A 17,324-nucleotide genomic window follows, 5' to 3' on the forward strand; every position below is an offset into this window, starting at 1 on the left:
CTCACTCTCTGCAACTCCCTGACAGGAGGGGGGAGCCAGGGGGGGGGTTGGTCTCTTTTCCCAGGCACCATCAGCAAGACAAGAGGGCTCGGTCTTCAGCTGTGCCAGGGGAGGTTTAGGATATTAGGAAGAAATTCTTTACAGAGAGGGTGCTCAGCCATTGGAATGGGCTGCCCAGGGAAGTGGTGGATTCTCCATCCCTGGAGGTTTTTAAGATGAGACTGGATGTGGCATCAGTGCCATGGGCTGGGAACCACAGCAGGGTTGGATCAAGGGTTGGACTTGATGATCTTGGAGGTCACTTCCAACCCAGCTGATTCTGTGATTCTATGATAAGAAGCCTCGGCTCATTCTGAAGGCATTCTGCTTCAAATTGTATTTAAAACTGGAAGTGCAGGACAAACTTGAAATGCCAGCACAGAAATCATCTCCCCAAAGGGAGCTTTGCTCTTGGTTTGCAGTCAGAGTGTCATTCCCGACACCCTCTGTGGCTGCTGGGCTGCCTTTTAAACACCAGCTTGTTCCTGTGACCTTCTACTGAGGTTCAGAACTCACCTGGGGTTCATTGCGTCCTTTTTTTGTTGAGTTATTCCATCTTTCTGCACACTAAGAAGTCTGTGGCTCTGCTTCTTTCCGCAGGGTACGCTCAGGATGATGGGGGCTGGTCTTCATTTGTGAGTATTGGCACTGACAAACCCCCCTGGTTCAATGCCTTGTCTGCTCAGCTCCCACAGACCCCTACCTGAATTTTATTCACCTATTTCAAGCTCTTAAAAGAGGTGGCCAGTAAATGAAGTGTTGCTGTGTTTTTCAGTGGCAAATCCGTGCCATTTTATTCTTTAGAGTTGATTTGCTGATGAATAATTTGTTTTAATCCAAGCAGACTGCAAAAGTTCCTTTTGCCTTTTGGCGTTTTGGCAAACATCATTACACCTCAGCTGCTGATGCACAGGCTGGGTTCATGAAGATCTCTAAAGTTAACCAGTGCTAATTTTTTTTAAAAAATGGAGAGACATTTAAAAAAAACCCCCAAACCACTTGTTACTCAGTTCACAGGAGATTTGCTGCTATTTTAGGAGCATGGAAGTTAAAAATATTCTCCTACAGAGCACTTGGGCTCTGTGCCAATACAGAGGGCTATGGAAATTTCAACCAAGACACCAATGGAGTGTTTTTTTTCTGGTGGGCACAGATATGTGCACTGACCACACTGGCACAGTGATCTCATGAGCTCCTGCAAGTCCCACTGAGCTGGTTTGGGTCTGGCCAGTGGAGGACACCAAGACCCAAATCAAAGACCTTGTTTTTCCTGAAGCATTTTTAAAAGCTGGGTTGCAGGCTGTAGAATACGTGTTAGTAACCAAGAATGGACATCAACAGGCATCAGCTGCTGCTCCAGTGTGTTTTTGGGAACACTGGATCGTTTGCTGGTGCCTTGTCCCCAAACAAAGGCACTGTGCATTTTGGTGAGCTCTCACCTTATCCTGACCCTCCACTGCACTGGTATAAAATGATACTTGTGTCCTTTCTGAAGCTGTTCAATGCTCCCTCCATTAACATCAGTGTTACCTCCTTTCCCCATTTTCTTTAAATGGAATTTTCCCCCTCAAACTCATTGTAAAGCCTTGAGATCCTCCAGAGGGAAAAATACCACAGGGAAAGGCCACAAGGAAACTGCCCTGGAGTGTTCAGTGCTCTGTTCCAGCACCCACTTTTTATGCTCATTTGCCAGGAGGATGAGGATGATGATGACTATGAAAGCCCTGATGAAGACCAGGAGAAGGAAGACGAGGCTGACTATGAATCCCCAACAGAAGAACCTGGGGAAGCAGAACATGACAGTGATGGCTACGAGCCCCCTCCATCCAACAGTGATGAAGCCCATCACAATGTCATATTTCCTGCCAAGTCACTTCCAAGCAACACTGATTATATAGGTAATTACTGAAAATGAAGCGCTGTCAATGATTTGTAAATTCTGTTTTCACGCATTACCAGCCACGTTTTGGGTGGCTGGTCGTGGGATGGAGAAGGTTCTGTGGAAGGTGCAAACCTGCCTTTCAGACTGGTTGGTGTTTCACACAGTCACTGAACTGCAGGGCATGGCAATAAATACTGTGGACAACAGACTGGCAGAGGAGTCACCAGCACAGGGACAGATGGGCTGTAACTGCCAGCACTGCACTGATCATAAAACAGCTGCCAATGACATCCTACAGCAATGTCTTTAGGATCTATTAAGCATCCAGGTTCTTGCAAGGGCTCTTTGCTCTAAAGATCTAATGAGTATTAAATGACCAAACTCTGTGCAGGTGTTTAGTTTTGGCTTTTTGTTTTCTTTAGACAGACCTTCAACAACCAGATCATCACATCAGCCTCCAGTGCCACCCCAGAGACCTGGCCCATCCCCAGGACCAGCCCCATTTGGGGCAAGAGGTGCTTCTGTATGTTCCTTTCCTCATGTTTTACCTATTTCCCGTGCCAGTAACTTTTTAAAAGTCCAAGTGTAATGCCATTTTTAATCAGCTGCTGTACGTAGAGGGAGAATTTCAGCCATCAAAACAGATTTGAACTCTGTTCCAGGGTGACTGTTTTTCCAAGCAATTAAATTTCATGGGACAAATATATTAAATTACTTGGGTGTTTCCTACACTGGAAATTTATATCTACTTGTGAATGTCTCTAACATACAAATTATACATTTGTAAGAGATGCCTCTCTGTTTCTTCAGTGATATTTGTAAAATAAAAAAAAGTTAATTCTTTCCAAGCTATTCATCCAGCAGTTGTCCAATTGAATTAAAACCACATAGAAGTGTGAGAGACTGTATAATGAGAACCTTGATGACCCAGATTTGACTCCTTTTATTTTTTCTGCTGCTGTGAATCCTTCAAAACTGAAAGCTCTTGTGCTGTTGACAGCTGGCACTATAATAGGTTCAATGTTTGCCAGGACAGATGTACATTAGACCTACTACACAAGGTAATTCTAGGATGTGATAGAAGGATTTTTGGTCTGACCCAGTGACATAGTTCATATGTAGAAAACACAGAGGACTACTGGGTGTCCTGAGCTCTCAAAAGTGTCCTAAATTGAGGCTGAGGATGAACTTTGGAAGGCAGGTGTCTGGAGAAATCCAGGTTTGGCTGCTGACAACAAAATGCTGTTTGACCCCAGCTCTCCCAGGAGCAGAGAACAGCCTGTTCTCTCCCTGCCTCAGTCACCAGTCAGTGACTTATTACATATTTCTCCTCTTCAAATGCACATCCACTCGTTTCAACACATTTACAAAACCAACACTTGCTGCACTGGAGGGGCAAACCCACAGCAGTGCTGTTGGAGCTCCTGTTTCTTTCCTTTGGCAATAAACACGATCCTCCCCCAAAATACAGCCCACTGGAGTATCCCTTGTGAGGTGAAACAGGTGGAGGCAATTCTGCATCCAACGAGAAGCCAAGCACGTGGGACATTCCTAAGGAGAGCTCCTGGCTCCTGTCCTTCCCACAGGGAGCTGGGATCTGCCGTGCTGCACAGACACGGGGATGGGCAGATGTGTGTGCTGGGGTTAACACACTGAAACTAAACCAGAAAGGTGAGGACAACATTTTAACCACGTGTGAAATATCTGTTTCAGCTGCCAGCTTTCCCTCCTCCACCAAGCAACAACGACCTGGGGAGAGACAGGAATATGAAACCTTTGAAATGTAAGTAGGGCTGGGGCTGTCCTTGTAAAGCTTTTCCCGTGGGCTGTGGAGCTCTTGGCTCCTGCCTCCATCTCCTCACTTCCACTCTCTTCTACTCTCACACAGAAGCCTCTCTTGTTATTCTAAGTCACCCCAGTTCATGGCTGCACAAAATAAAGATATATTAAGCTATCCCAGCCCATTGTCTCACACAGCTGTTGTGTTTAGCCCCAGCTCCTTCTATAGACAGAAGCACAAAGCCCTCCCTGGACCGCCTTGCTCCCCCCTTTGAAAGAGAGAGCCCAGTAGCAGGTCAGTATTTGCTTTATTAATATAAATGTGATTGTTTTAATTATTGAAAATTATCACTTCGAATATAATTGATGCAAAAGATCAAGGCTCAGCCAGATGTACTCTAATCCAGTCCCAGGCAAGGTAATCTGTTTGTGAATAAATGTTGTGAGCAGGACTTGCAAAGTGAGGGAGAAATTGTATTTAGAAAACAGCAACCCAAGGTCAGACAGGTGAACAGAAAGGCTTGATGAGATCCATGTGCAATAAAGGTTTGGAGTGACACTTAAGTGAATGAACAAGGAGATATTTAGTAGGTTAAAGGAGAAATAGAGAGCTAACTCTGCACACACTACTGTGTGTAATGTTGCAACTTAAACAGACTTAAAAGAATGCTGAGAACTAGTAAGACACAGAAGAAAAATTACATTTGTTTCAGAGCTCAAAACCACATTACACAAAGAATCTGAAGATATGACTCTATGATTTTTATTTATTATCTGAACTCTTTCATCTGTTATATAATGGCAGAAAGGTATCCAGTAATTCAAAGCTGAACCCTAGAAAATATGATTGTAAAACATGCCACCTTGAAAATGGTTAAATATGCCTTAAAAAAGAGGTATTGCAATTTTACCTTCACTCACAAATCCAGCATATTTTTCTGCTTTACATCTCAGGGGGCTGAGGGCTTCAACTTGCAAAATTAACTTCCAATTATGTTCAAAACTCACCACTTTCGTAGAAAGCTTGATTAATTAACTTTCATTTTTTTCTAAATGTAAGCTTTTACTATTTTCAGGGAAGAAGCCAAGCATTCCTGAAAAGGTAAGATTATTTTTTTTGTGTGTGTGCTTATTGATGTTTTTTGCCTGTTTTGACACACACATTCAACTTCTCCTTGTTGTTTTCCAGCCTCTGGTTTCACAGCTAAGGTAAGAGTTTTTCCTCTGGAAATGGTCCTCTCAGTGTCAGTATTCCCCAGTTATTTCTCAATAAGCAGCTTTTTGCCTTTATTTCGTCATCTTGCTCCTGCTTTAGGTCCCTGGGGGAACAGTTGGCAATGATGCCCAAACCTCCTGTCCCACCAAGTGACAGATATGAAAGAGGGAACCCCCCTCCCTTAAGGAAGCAAAGCCCTGGAAAGTAAGTGCTCATTTCACTGAAATTTAATGAAGGAGAAATTAAATGTAACAAAAATCTAGACAAGCAACACAAGGTGGTACAATTTACAGGTACTGACAGCAGGGGCTGTGGATATTAAGGATTTTAACTGGTGGATGTTTTAAACTACAGGAAAGTGTGAATGTAGGAAAACCTCTCTCTCCTGTCCTGTCTGAAACAGCCCCAGCACACAGGGCAGGACTCACTGCCAAGCTGGGCAAAGAAATCCATGATCCATGTTTTTTCCACCAGCTCAGGTTCTTGCTCTAGGGAACATTATTTCACAAGTTCTATTGCTGGGATTTTTAAGTGTTAGAAAAAAGAAATCTTTACTTAGCCTGCAAACCTTTACTTAGCCAGTCACATTCTCCAGCAGAATTAGATCATTCTCCAGCATTTTCTAGATAAACTGGGGCCTGGACACTGGAACTGAGCTTAAAACAAGTTAAGAAAGTAATTGAGATCTGCTAATCAGCCAGGATAATTTATCAGAGAAACAAAGATAAAAACGAGATCATTCATCAGAGAAACAAAGCCTGGAAGTCTTATGCTGAGCTCCAGCAATGTTGCCAGGTATTAGAAGTGAGTTCAAGACTTGAAGACTAATGTTTCATCATTGCAAAAACTCATTTTAATCTCTAATCTCATAATCAATGCATCAGTTTTCCTTGTTGATAGACTCAAGCTGGGCTAAGGACAAGCATAACGCCTTAGATTAGGGTTGAAATTAGAATTTTAGGTATTTTTATGAGAAAAAAAAAGGTTTGGCATTCGTTGGGCCTTTCAAACTTACTATAAAATCATATTCTATTTGAAAATGATGCACATGAATGAATGGGTAATGTTCCACCTGTGACGAGTGTTTTGTTTTCATTTCAGGCAGAGTTGGCCACCACACAAAAAAAATGAAGTAAGTGTAGTCCCAAAGCATATATTTAAAATATAGGGACTCCAATAAAATTAAGTGCCTGTATTAACTAATAATTCTGGACAAGGTAAACTTGTTTCTTTTATCAGTTGTAAAGAACCCTCCTGCATCTTTCACAGCACGCGGGGTGTTTTTAAGCAGTTCTTCGGTGTCAAGCTCATATTCCCTGAGTACTTTATCTTAGATAAGGGAAGAATAAAACCAGATTATTTTTTTTTTATATATATATATAACATGGGAGAAGTGATTTTGCTTACACTAAATCTGGGGCTTTGGGGGATTTTGTTCAGCTTAAGGTGACCTGCAAGTTTCACTCTCAGATAACTCTTGAGAGCCTGCACTTGAAGGAATGAGGAAAGTTTGTATCTGCTGAGAGTTTCTGAGTGCTTTGGGTCAAGAGCCATTATGGGACATCCACCACATTGCTTTAACAAGACCTTTAACAATTACTTGGTGTTGCAAGTATTACAGTCCTTGTATAACCAAAATCCACCAACATCCAGGTTTTGTTTTGTAAAATACTCCTAAGAACTCTGCTGTAATATGCTGCTAATGTTTATTTTCTTTTGGCTCCCCAGGAAGAAGAAGACAGTAAGTATTTCTACAGTGATTTTTTCAAGCTTAGGGTCTTTCTTTGCCTTAGTTCTGTTAAAAAAAACCCAAAAACTTATCTCAGAGTTGTTTCTTTAGAGCCATTTCAAAAGTCAGGTTGTGTCTGGTGCCACTCTCTGTGTAATGTTGTTCACTTCGATGAGCAGAAGCAGAACTTCTTTCATGTAACGACAGTATTTATAATGCTAAATTCTAGAGTTAAGTTGGCAAAGTGACTCCACAAGAGAAGCAGAGGGTTTGACCAGGTCTCTGAATTATCACAGCCTCTGAGCCTCCGTAAGAAATCTGAGCTGTGCAGAGCTCAGTTACCTGTTCCCTCTTACTGGAAGTTCAGGTCTGAGGCCGCTGCAGAAGGAAAATGTTTTATTTCATGCCGGGAGAAATCTCACAAAGGAATAGGGCTCAAAAGGTGACTCAAACCTGCTCTTTAGAAGCAGTGCAACAGAGAACACCTGGTCATGCACCACCTTCAGCTCTGCTGCAGGGAAAGCACCTGAACTCTGGCTTATCCAAAACAGAGGTTAGGGAATGCCAGTGTTGCTCAAGCCTGTGCCAGTTTATTTTTCATTTTAATGCTCGATTTGAAGCTCAGCTGACCATCTGAGTTTACAACCTGTGACTAACATATCACGGGCTGTTTACAGGCTGTTTACTCCGGGATGTTTATCCAATTAAGCACCAGTTATGGGACAGAATTTCTTCATTTAAGAATGTCTCCCATAAGATTTCAGTTGCCTTCTCTCCCTTCTCCACAGCTGCACCCCAGAGAGCAGTGCCACAGCTGTGCCTGCCCCCCTACAGCTCCAGCTCCCTCCCAGCCAAACCTCTCAAACCTCCACCCAAGCCAGGATCCAACAGCCTGCCTGGGGCAGAAAGGTTCGTTTCACCCTTGTTTTGTTATTCCTCTTGGATCTCAATCCCTTGGCAATCCAGCAAATAACAGAGTGTGGAGCTACAGGGATCTCAGACACCTGAGGCAACCATGTGGAGTAGTTCCTTACTTAGGTTGTATCCAGTAAACCAGCCCAAAATGGCACTGAAATACCCCAAAATAGACCCAAATCCACACAGAATCACCCCCAAAATGTCCCAGAAGATCCCAAAATATTCCAAAGTTCCTCAAATCCATTGAAATCCCATAAAAAGCAACAAAAATCCATCGAAATCCCATAAAAATCAACCAAAATCTACACATATACCACCAAAATCCATCAAAAGTCACCCAGAATCCTCATAAAATCCTCCTCAAAATACCTCCGAATTCCCCAAAATTCAGTCAAAATCCAGTTAAAATCCCAGTAAAATAGCCCAAAATCGCACTATAGTTCCCCAAAATAGACCCAAATCCACACAGAATCACCCCCCAAATGTCCCACAATATCCCAAAATATTAATAAATTCCTCAAATCCATCAAAATCAATGAAAATCCGTATGTGTACCACCATATTTCGTTGAAATTCACTGCAAATCCACACAAAATTGCCCCCAGAATATCTCCAAATTCCCCAAAATTCAGTCAAAATCCCAGTAAAATAGCTCCAAAATTAAAGTACCCCGAAATAGGCCCAAATCCACACAGAATCACCCCCAAAATGTCCCAGAAGATCCCAAAATATTCCGAAATTCCTCAAATCCATCGAAATCCCACGGAAATCAACCAAAATCCACACATATACCACCAAAATCCATTCAAAGTCACCTAAAAGCCACACAAAATCGTCCCCAAAACATCATATTCCCCATAATTTAATAAATAGCCCCATATTGCACTGAGGTACCCCAAAATAGACCCAAATCCACACAGAATCACCCCCAAAATATCCCAAAATATCCCACAATATTCCTAAATTCCTCAAATCCATCAAAATCAATGGAAATCCACAAATATGCCACCAAAATCCATCGAATTCACCCAAATCCACACAAAACCATCCCCAAAATATCTCCAAATTCCTCTCAGTTTTATGTCAAGGAAATATTTTGATTCTTGAGACATCTCTCCCTTATGGATCTGCAGGATCCATAGGAATGAAAAGCCCTTTTGGGAAAGGCTTTCTACAAAAAAATGCTCCATAGTTTTCTCCAAAACTATGCAGGACGTAGGTCAAAGAGGTTCCTGCCCACTCCAGGAGCCCAAGTGCTAAAGCTGGGACCACTAATTCATTTCAAAACTAAAAAACCCACAACCTCACTCGTCTGGAATTGAATCAGAAAGAATTTCACCACCCCTTCCTTTACTAAGTCTTACCCTGATGGTTGATAATTCCTATTTAAAACTGTGAGCCTGGCTTCCAATTTTTTTCCTATTTTCAGCTTACAAATATTTGATTGCTCTGTCTTCATTTGCTAGATGGAGGAGCCCTTAATTAAATTTTCATTCCTGATAATCTGAATTCTGGGAATCTTAGGCTTTGCCGAGTTAGACTGGGCTCCTTGAGTCCACGTCTGACGCACATTTTCTAATCCCTGTATTTTTTTTTAATGGCTCTTTGATGAATTCCTCCATTTGCCATCACTCTCTGGAACTGCTGACACCCCAGCAGAACAAATACTGCAGTAGCAATAGCCAGGTCATATGCAAATGGAACTGTTGCTATGATGAACACTTCTGGTTATATTCAAACAACATACCAAGCATTGCTGCAGCAGAGGCCCCCATTTGACAGATTCTCTCCCATTAATCGGACCATGATGGGGTGGTTTTGTTCTGCAAACACAATTAGCATTTTCCTCTCAGAGCCTTTTCAACAGCCCATTTAAGTAGAAGAGAAACATGAACTGTAAAGGACAAAGAGTGCAGGCCATTTGTCCCCAGCTAGGTGAAGAAACAAAAATAATAACAAACACTGAAGGTTGGGACTCAGTTTTGAGAAGTTTTGGGTGTGGGCTGAGGTTGGCAGGGGCCTCTGGATGTCACCTGGTCCAAGCCCCAACCCAAGAAAGGTCACCTTGACCAGGGTGCCACATCCAGATGGCATTTGAGTGTCTCCAAGACCAGAGACTCCTCAGTTTTCTTGGCAATCTGCTTCAGTGCTTGGCTGCCCTCACAGTGAAGGGTTTCCCGTTCAGAGGGAGCCTCTGGAGTTTCAGTTTGTGCCCACGGCCTCTGTCTCATCACTGGGCACCACTGACCAGAGCCTGGCTCTCCTTTCAGATATTTATGAGCTTTAATAAGGGGATCCCTCCCAACCTTCTCTTTTCCAGGCTGAACAGCCCCAGCTCCCTCAGCCTTTCCTCACATGTGGGATGCTCCAGTCCTTTTTGTTGCTGGCCCTTCCCAGACTGCAACATTAATGAGAAATGGCATTTTCATCAACAATGTTGATGAATAGTTTTAGAGAAGCCACAAAAAAAATATGACTCTGTGACCCTGGCTATCTGTCAAGGTGTTCCCTGTGCTTCCTGCTTTAGGGGAATAAAGGAGTCATTCCCTGAGAAAACTCAACCAGCTGGAGTACTTTTCTGCATTGATCCTGATCCAAAAGTCTCGGTGGCCATTACTGATTCCCTCTACCTTATTCCCAGATCTGAGCTCCAGGTAAACTTCAAGGTGGATCCACTTACCCAGGGAAGATTAAAAATCCAAAGTGAGGAAGGAGAAAACTTTCCTCATCCTGCATGGGTCATTCTGTAAAACAGGCACAAAGTCCCAGTCAGATGTTCAGAGCACAGAAATGTTGCATAGAAATGTATTTATACAGGCTACTTTTGTTTTTTGAACAGTGCTAGAAACCTGTCTTCAACTGGCTCACTACCACCTCGCTTACATCTAGGTCTGTATCCTGCATTCCTTCCTTTTTTTTTTTTTTTTTGTAAGAACATGACTGAAAGTTGAAAAGTGGTTTCAGTGGTTTCAGTGCAGTTAATATATAATATTTTTTTTTCTGTGGATGTTTCTGGTTGGGCTGTGAACAGAAAACTATCAAGTTCCTGAAAGGTATCTTGTGTAACTTTCTTGGTCTTTTGGGGTTTTTTTCCCCACAAAGCTTGGGCTCCCTACCTGGTTAAACCAGTGTCACAATTTGATGCAACCACCTTTTTCAGTCCAGCAAACAGTATTGAGAGCTGAGGTGTGCTAATGCTCTCAGAAAAGGGAGAAAACACTTCCCATGTGAAAACACTGCTTATTTATCTTGTAATAGCAAGTAAAAAATAAAGAAAACTTAGAAACTGATTGTTTTGCAGGTAATTTTTCACATATGGTAACAGCTGCCAATGTCCTACAGTGACAGTTTTTACTTTCTAATGGCTAAGAAGGCAAAGATTGCAGAGAGATAACATTACTTCTGAAGAAACCAAGATGCTCTCAACTGAGTAACTGTGGTCCAGAAACTAAAAAGGTGTCACTTTTATTTCAAGTTCATCTGGTCTTATGGAAATGCAAGAGTTCATAAAAGTCCCTGGGGTGAAATCAGGCAGAGGACGTGGTGCTGACGGAGAAGCCTGAATCTGATTTCAAATCAATTCCAAACATCTCAGCACCAGGATGATGGAAACACTTCATGCCCTGTAAAACCGAGATGCTGCACAGATGAAATTATTCTCCTGGCTTGAACTTTTTTTTTTTCCTATTTTTCTATCTTTGAAGGCAACAACAGCAGATCCCCCTCGAGAGGCCCGGCTGATGTGAGACCTCCACTGCCAATCCCCGGCAGACAGATTGTCCACCAGACAAACCCGGAGGAAGATGAGGTACAAAACATCACAAATGCTGTTAAACCCAGCAAATTCTCTGGTTTCGAGAGGGAACATCTCTCAGAGTTGTTTTTCTCGGGTCGCCAATAAGTGCTTTCAGTTTTCTTTTCTGGGTCAAATTTCAACACCTTGTTTTGTCTTCACCGAGAAAAACAACAACAGCACAACCCTGACAGAACAAAATAAGAAAAACACTTGTTTGCTGGATTACTTGTTTGGCACAATTGCCTTCAACTAATAATACATATTCTGTTCTCCTTCCACAAAAATTTCATGAGTAAAGAACTCAGCTTTGTAAGTGCATTTTTTGTTTCACATTTTCTTTAAATAGAACAAGTTGAGAACAAACCCCTGGTGATAACACAGCTGGGCAACCATACATGTTATATTCACAGGATTTATAGCATTATGGTTTCAGATGATAGTTAAAAGTGAAAAAAAAAAATTCATTTAAAAACAAACAAACTAAAAAAGGCAAAGGATGCCAGCGTCCAGGTGGACAAAAGAGAAAATGCCATTTAAAATATCGTACTGAAAATATTTGGAAGTATCTGTTTATTTGGCTTAATTGCAGGTGTATTACAGCCAGGTCTGCAATATTTTCAAATTTATCAAAACGAGCAAATAATTTAAAATCCCTCAGTGTCACTTCACCAGACTGTAAGAAATACCCTGAAACTCGAACCTTCGGAGATTCTGCACATAAACCCAAATATCCCTCACACTGAGATTTCTCTCTACTTCCCTGTGTGTTGCTCGAATTACAGACTCAGTCACTGACAGCTGAGTTTCTCTTTTCTCCTCTCCCCCAAACCATCCCTTAGGGCTCCCTGAACAACGAGTGGTACGTGGCCTTTGTGAGCCGGCCCGAGGCAGAGGCAGCTCTTCGGAAAATCAACAAGGTACTCTGGGAATGGCGGCTGTGGGAAATATCCCTCTCCTTAAATTTAAAAAGGGGGCCTGAACTTAGGGAACAAAGAAGCAAGGAAGAATTTATTCAATGTGTTGGGTTTTTCTCTCACCGAGTTTCCGGGGGAAAAAAGACACCTTGGGTTTAAATTTCACACATTTTATAGTTTCACAAAATCCCACCCTTTCCAGATAAGTTTTAATGTGTTCATCTTTACTTAAAAAAGTTTTTTTTTGAAAAGGGGCTTTCCCTTTTTCCCAGTTGGCTGCAAGCCATCCCCTGTCAGAGGTGATGGATCTTCCTTTGTTCTTAGCCCAAAGAGAAAAGGAACCTCGTGTACAAAATGGCCTCAAAAGATTTAATTTTTAAGAATTTTCTCATTTCCCTTATCCCGCCAAAAGAGACCCTGATACCCAAATTCAGGTCTTGGAACTTGGATATCTTACAACTTCACGATACACCTATTTATATAAAAAACTGTATTTTTATTTCTCATGCAGAGGATCCTCCCACCCCCTCACTGGGTGTCCTTGTGCTCCCATGGGAAGGGTGCAGGTCAATAAAACAAAGAAGTTGCAGCACCAATGTAGGTGCTCAGAGGGAAGGATTGTCTTGAATCTTTCCCCATGAAAAAGTTTCACACCAGGTCTAAATCACCCACAAAAGGCTGTTGTTTGCCAAAATCCAAAAGAACAAATTATGTGTCTCCAGAAAGCCGTTTGACCTTGCCTGCCTTAGGAGGAGTGACTTGTTCTCTGGAAATAGTTTTCTGTCATCAGTGAGGAGTTTGTCCCAAATTCCAATTTTGAGGCAGCTTGAATTATAAGATCCCACCCTTTCCTAGGCCATACTGACCAGCAAAATGAAGCACAGATTCAGACAGGTGAAACCCAGGCTTATCTGTGCATGTGGAGATAAATTAAAATTATAAATATAAATGAAATAATATTCCATCACTGAGGGAGGTGTGGTTACTCCACTATTGCCATGAGCTGAGGGTGACATGTACACCATTCCAATCACTTGGAGTAAGGCCCAGCTTATGGGATCACATTCAGTGCCCTTAAGAAAGGGATTTCAATGGAAGACTTGTCAAGCCAGATCTGAAATGAAGAAAAGCAGAGAGAGAGAGTGGTACAGTGTCGCTGCCTTTGCCTAAATTACACAGCCACTATCAGTATTTTAGGCTGTCTGTAAATGCATCACACAGGAACCTTGACTGGCACTCGGCAGAAACGAACTTCTTTTCTGGTTAATGTGATGTCAGGTCTGGCCTTTGATATTTTACTTCCTCCTTTAATGGAATCTCTTCCTCATAGAACATCCTTCCTTCCTTCCCTAAAAATCTGCTTTTGTAACAGGCAGGAAGAGTTAAGTAGCAAATTTGCAAAACAGCACATTTGCTGAATGACTTAAACTCTCTCACAGTGCAGCTTCTCTTAGCAGAAGGAAAAAGTTTTCAGAAAGAAAAAACACTTAAAAGGGGTGCTCTAGTTAAGGTTGTTATAGTGATCAAACCCAGGAGTGACTTCTATCTGTCATCTGTCATTTTTTCGTCTTTCAGGATGGAACATTCCTGGTGAGGGACAGCTCAAGGAAAACTGTCACTCACCCCTATGTGCTGATGGTGCTGTACAGGGACAAAGTGTACAACATCCAGATCCGCTACCAGGAGCAAGAGCACTTGTATCTGTTGGGAACTGGCTTAAAAGGAAAAGAGGTACTGTGTGTTTTCACACTAATTCTCTTCATTGTGAGGGATCTCCTCTCTTATTCCTGACTGTCAGGTTTTCCTGGGGTGGAATTCTTAGAGTTATTCCCGGTAGAACATTGTTAGTGCTGGAAGTAAAATCAGATTCTCCTGTTTGCACTCAGAGAATGAAGAGACGACTTAGAATACGGCCATAAGAAATCCACACACCTGGTTAGGGAATGTTTATTTACCACTAATGCACCAGATGAGGGAAATAAATACAGAGCTGAGAGCAAATCCATACCTGCCAACTTTACTGTGCTCCCAGGCTGGTGGCTCAGCTGCACCAGCAGCTCTGTGTGGATTTACTGGCACCAGTGAGCCCAGTGAGCCTCATGCTGCAGTTCTGATTGAGCCAAAACACTCTGAATTTATCCCTTTGAACTTCCAAGCACAGTCATCACATCAAGCAGAATGACAACATCATGTATTAAACAGACTACACGAATTAATTATAACTTTTACACACAGTTATTGAGCTACAGATGATGGCAGGAATGATAACAGTTGATCTGACAGTATTTACTGGACCTTCTATGTTTTTTGTAAGACTGCTAAATATTTAGAGTTTAAAAAACCCCTTTTGGTTGTACTGATTACTAATAATTCTGACATTTCTGCCATAGTCTTCTCATTTTTTCCATCCCACAGGATTTTTCTTCTGTGGCAGATATCATTGACCACTTCCAAAGGACACCCCTTCTTCTGATTGATGGAAAAGACAGAGGTTCCAGAAACCAGTGCATGTTAAAATATGCTGCAGGACATATTTAAATAAGATCTTAATGAAGATCACGCATTGTATCGAAACCTAGTGAAGTTTGAAAACTTGAAGATACTTCCTTTTTCAGCAAACTAAAATCATGAAGTCATTAAAAATCATCTCATTTCAAGGAAAAAGGATTATGTTATTTTTTTAATTATGCCTTAAATGCAGTATGCTTTAAATGTGATTTTCCTATGATGTGTTTGTTACTGTCCATTAATCATACAGTACCTGAGAATTTTTTTATTTTCCAAGATGTGTATATCCTCTTGAAATTATTTCCACACCAAATTAGAGGATCCAGGAATAAACATGCACACAAATCTCTGCTGTCACAGGAGAATAAAAATGTAAGCTCTTTTTTTTGGATGAAAACTGCAGCAGCAATTATGTTACTTCATGTGATACAAGGCAGACCCAAACCTTATCAAAGCTGAGGAGTGGACAAAAGACAATAGAAGCTTATTTATTTCCCAATAAATCTGGCTGTGTCCACTTCCCTGAAGAGGCTGTGGCTCCAGCCAGGATCTGAAGGGCACACGGGCTTCAGTGACACCAAAAATCCCTCCCACCCCAGATGTGCAGGTGCCTGTTGGGGTTTGTGTCTGGGTTACTCAGGTATGAAACTGGATTTTTCACTGTTTTCTAGAGAACTCCCGCACCTACAGACACCACTTTCTGCCACACCACTGAGGATTCCATGCTTTATCCCACATGCTGGAATTAGGTGTCTCCTGGCGTCCTCTAACCTGAGTCAGAACAAGCTTTTCCCCTTTAACACGGACCTTCCTTCAGCTGTGTCTTCCTGATTAAATCCAGCAACTGCGTTTTACAGGAAGCACATCCACGAGTTTATCCCATCATCATGTGATTCCTGACTGGCAGAACACACCCAAAGCTCTTAGAAAGCACAGGCAGCAGCCTAAATTTAGTTCCTCTTACACCACTGCCCTCTGTTGTACCGTGTTTTTAAAAGAAAACGTTCTCAGATCTAAAATATAACTTGCAACTGATGAGCACTGAAGCACCAAGAGTTTTCCCCTCACCTTTGTTAAGTGGGATTTATCCAACTCCTTGCCTCAGTTTTCTGATAACTTTTGTGTTCTGGTAAACCTTGGTTTGATATGGTAGATTCGTCACATGTTTTTTCCTTTAAAGCCATTTGTGTCTTGAAATATAGAACTGAAATTCAAGGTAGACAAATACTTCCCATAAAATCTGTAGAGCTTCTCAGACATAACAATCAGATTTCATAAACAGTTTAAATAGATGTGTTTTTTAAATGTTATCTGCCTTTCTAAAATATTTAGAATTCAAAGTTAGCGAATTTCGTCTCCATGCAGCCGTGGGTCCAGAAATAAAGATGAAAAATAAAATTTTAAAAATTCTTCAGCTGAGAAAAGCTGTTTTTGGCTCAATATTTTTTAATCTGGTGAAAGGAGAATCAGTTCTAATCCATGTTTTTTAAAAAATGCTAAAATTTAGACCATCTCCCATATTACCACTGACTGTGAATTGGAGGCTGTAATTTTATTCCACTGCATTGCCTTGAAAAACATGGATCAAGAAACTTAGAAATACCTCCTGTGCAATTGTGTTTTATTCATTTTAAATCATCTCACAAGTCAAAGAGAAACAAAATTTATACCAGCATAACAAATTTTAACACTGCACATTTTTTTTCCAGTAGAATAAATCACAGTTTTATTATTCAGATATACATATTTGGTAAAAGAAAAAAAAAATACACCAAACGTTCAAACACTCAAAGATGTCCACAAGTAAAGTGTGATTGAATATTAATTGGAATGAACTACGTGAAAAGAGTGGCTGCTCAAATTTTGGGCCAAGAAGATTTCAGGGTGGAGTATTTAGGCCCTTTTTTTGTAGCCAAATGCATTAGGGAGTCACTACAGAAACTAAAACCAAAAGTACTTTTGGTTTTCCAGTAATCTGCTCTCTGGCACTGTTTTTAGAAGGAGGGAGGCAGCTCAAATGCAGAGTTGCAGTTCCTCTTTTATCGACTGTTTCTTATCCCATTTCCCAGAGCACAACTGAGATAAAAGAGGAATGACTTGACCTGAAGTCATTTCAGATCTTTGGTGCTGGTCCAACATGCCTTTGTTTAAAAGGAGACAACCACATGTGAAAAACTTCATGCCCAGTTTCCTGACCTTTCTAATTAATTAATTAGTTACATCAGTGTTTCCAGCCCTGGTGGGCTTAATTTGGGCAATGTGGGCTAAAAAACCCTCTCAAAATCAGTAACCTGCTTATGGCTTTTTCCACTCCACATTTTCTGTTCAAAATAAAAATAGTCTGAGTGTAGGAAACCATACTATCATTGTACAGTTCAACCTTCAGTCTTTTGAGGGAAGAGGAAGAAAAGAAGAAGAAGAAAGAGTAGAAGCAGAAGAGGAAAAAGAGGAAGAAGAAGTAGAAAAAGAAGAAGAAGAAAAAGAAAAAGAAAAGAGAAAAAGAAAAAGAAGAAAAAGAAAAAGAAAAAAGAAAAAGAAGAAAA

At 41.3% G+C, this 17,324-nt stretch overlaps 1 protein-coding gene across 1 annotated transcript in view; it reads left to right on the forward strand.

The window, feature by feature from the left end:
• LCP2 (lymphocyte cytosolic protein 2) overlaps positions 1 to 16,149 on the forward strand; it is a 30,851-nt gene extending 14,702 nt beyond the window's left edge. The window contains exons 7-22 of the mRNA XM_027643727.1: positions 640 to 674; positions 1,733 to 1,937; positions 2,344 to 2,444; positions 3,635 to 3,704; positions 3,912 to 3,995; positions 4,777 to 4,802; positions 4,890 to 4,909; positions 5,016 to 5,120; positions 6,018 to 6,048; positions 6,645 to 6,657; positions 7,434 to 7,554; positions 10,403 to 10,452; positions 11,268 to 11,371; positions 12,199 to 12,276; positions 13,849 to 14,004; positions 14,689 to 16,149. Coding sequence (XP_027499528.1) covers positions 640 to 674; positions 1,733 to 1,937; positions 2,344 to 2,444; positions 3,635 to 3,704; positions 3,912 to 3,995; positions 4,777 to 4,802; positions 4,890 to 4,909; positions 5,016 to 5,120; positions 6,018 to 6,048; positions 6,645 to 6,657; positions 7,434 to 7,554; positions 10,403 to 10,452; positions 11,268 to 11,371; positions 12,199 to 12,276; positions 13,849 to 14,004; positions 14,689 to 14,811 — 1,322 coding nt within the window. The 3' untranslated portion in view covers positions 14,812 to 16,149. The remainder of the gene's footprint in view (positions 1 to 639; positions 675 to 1,732; positions 1,938 to 2,343; positions 2,445 to 3,634; positions 3,705 to 3,911; positions 3,996 to 4,776; positions 4,803 to 4,889; positions 4,910 to 5,015; positions 5,121 to 6,017; positions 6,049 to 6,644; positions 6,658 to 7,433; positions 7,555 to 10,402; positions 10,453 to 11,267; positions 11,372 to 12,198; positions 12,277 to 13,848; positions 14,005 to 14,688) is intronic.
• The last annotated feature ends 1,175 nt before the right edge of the window (positions 16,150 to 17,324 follow it).

The sequence above is a fragment of the Corapipo altera genome, unplaced genomic scaffold (assembly GCF_003945725.1).
Source record: "Corapipo altera isolate COAL_440 unplaced genomic scaffold, ASM394572v1 75, whole genome shotgun sequence".
Lineage (NCBI taxonomy): Eukaryota > Metazoa > Chordata > Aves > Passeriformes > Pipridae > Corapipo > Corapipo altera.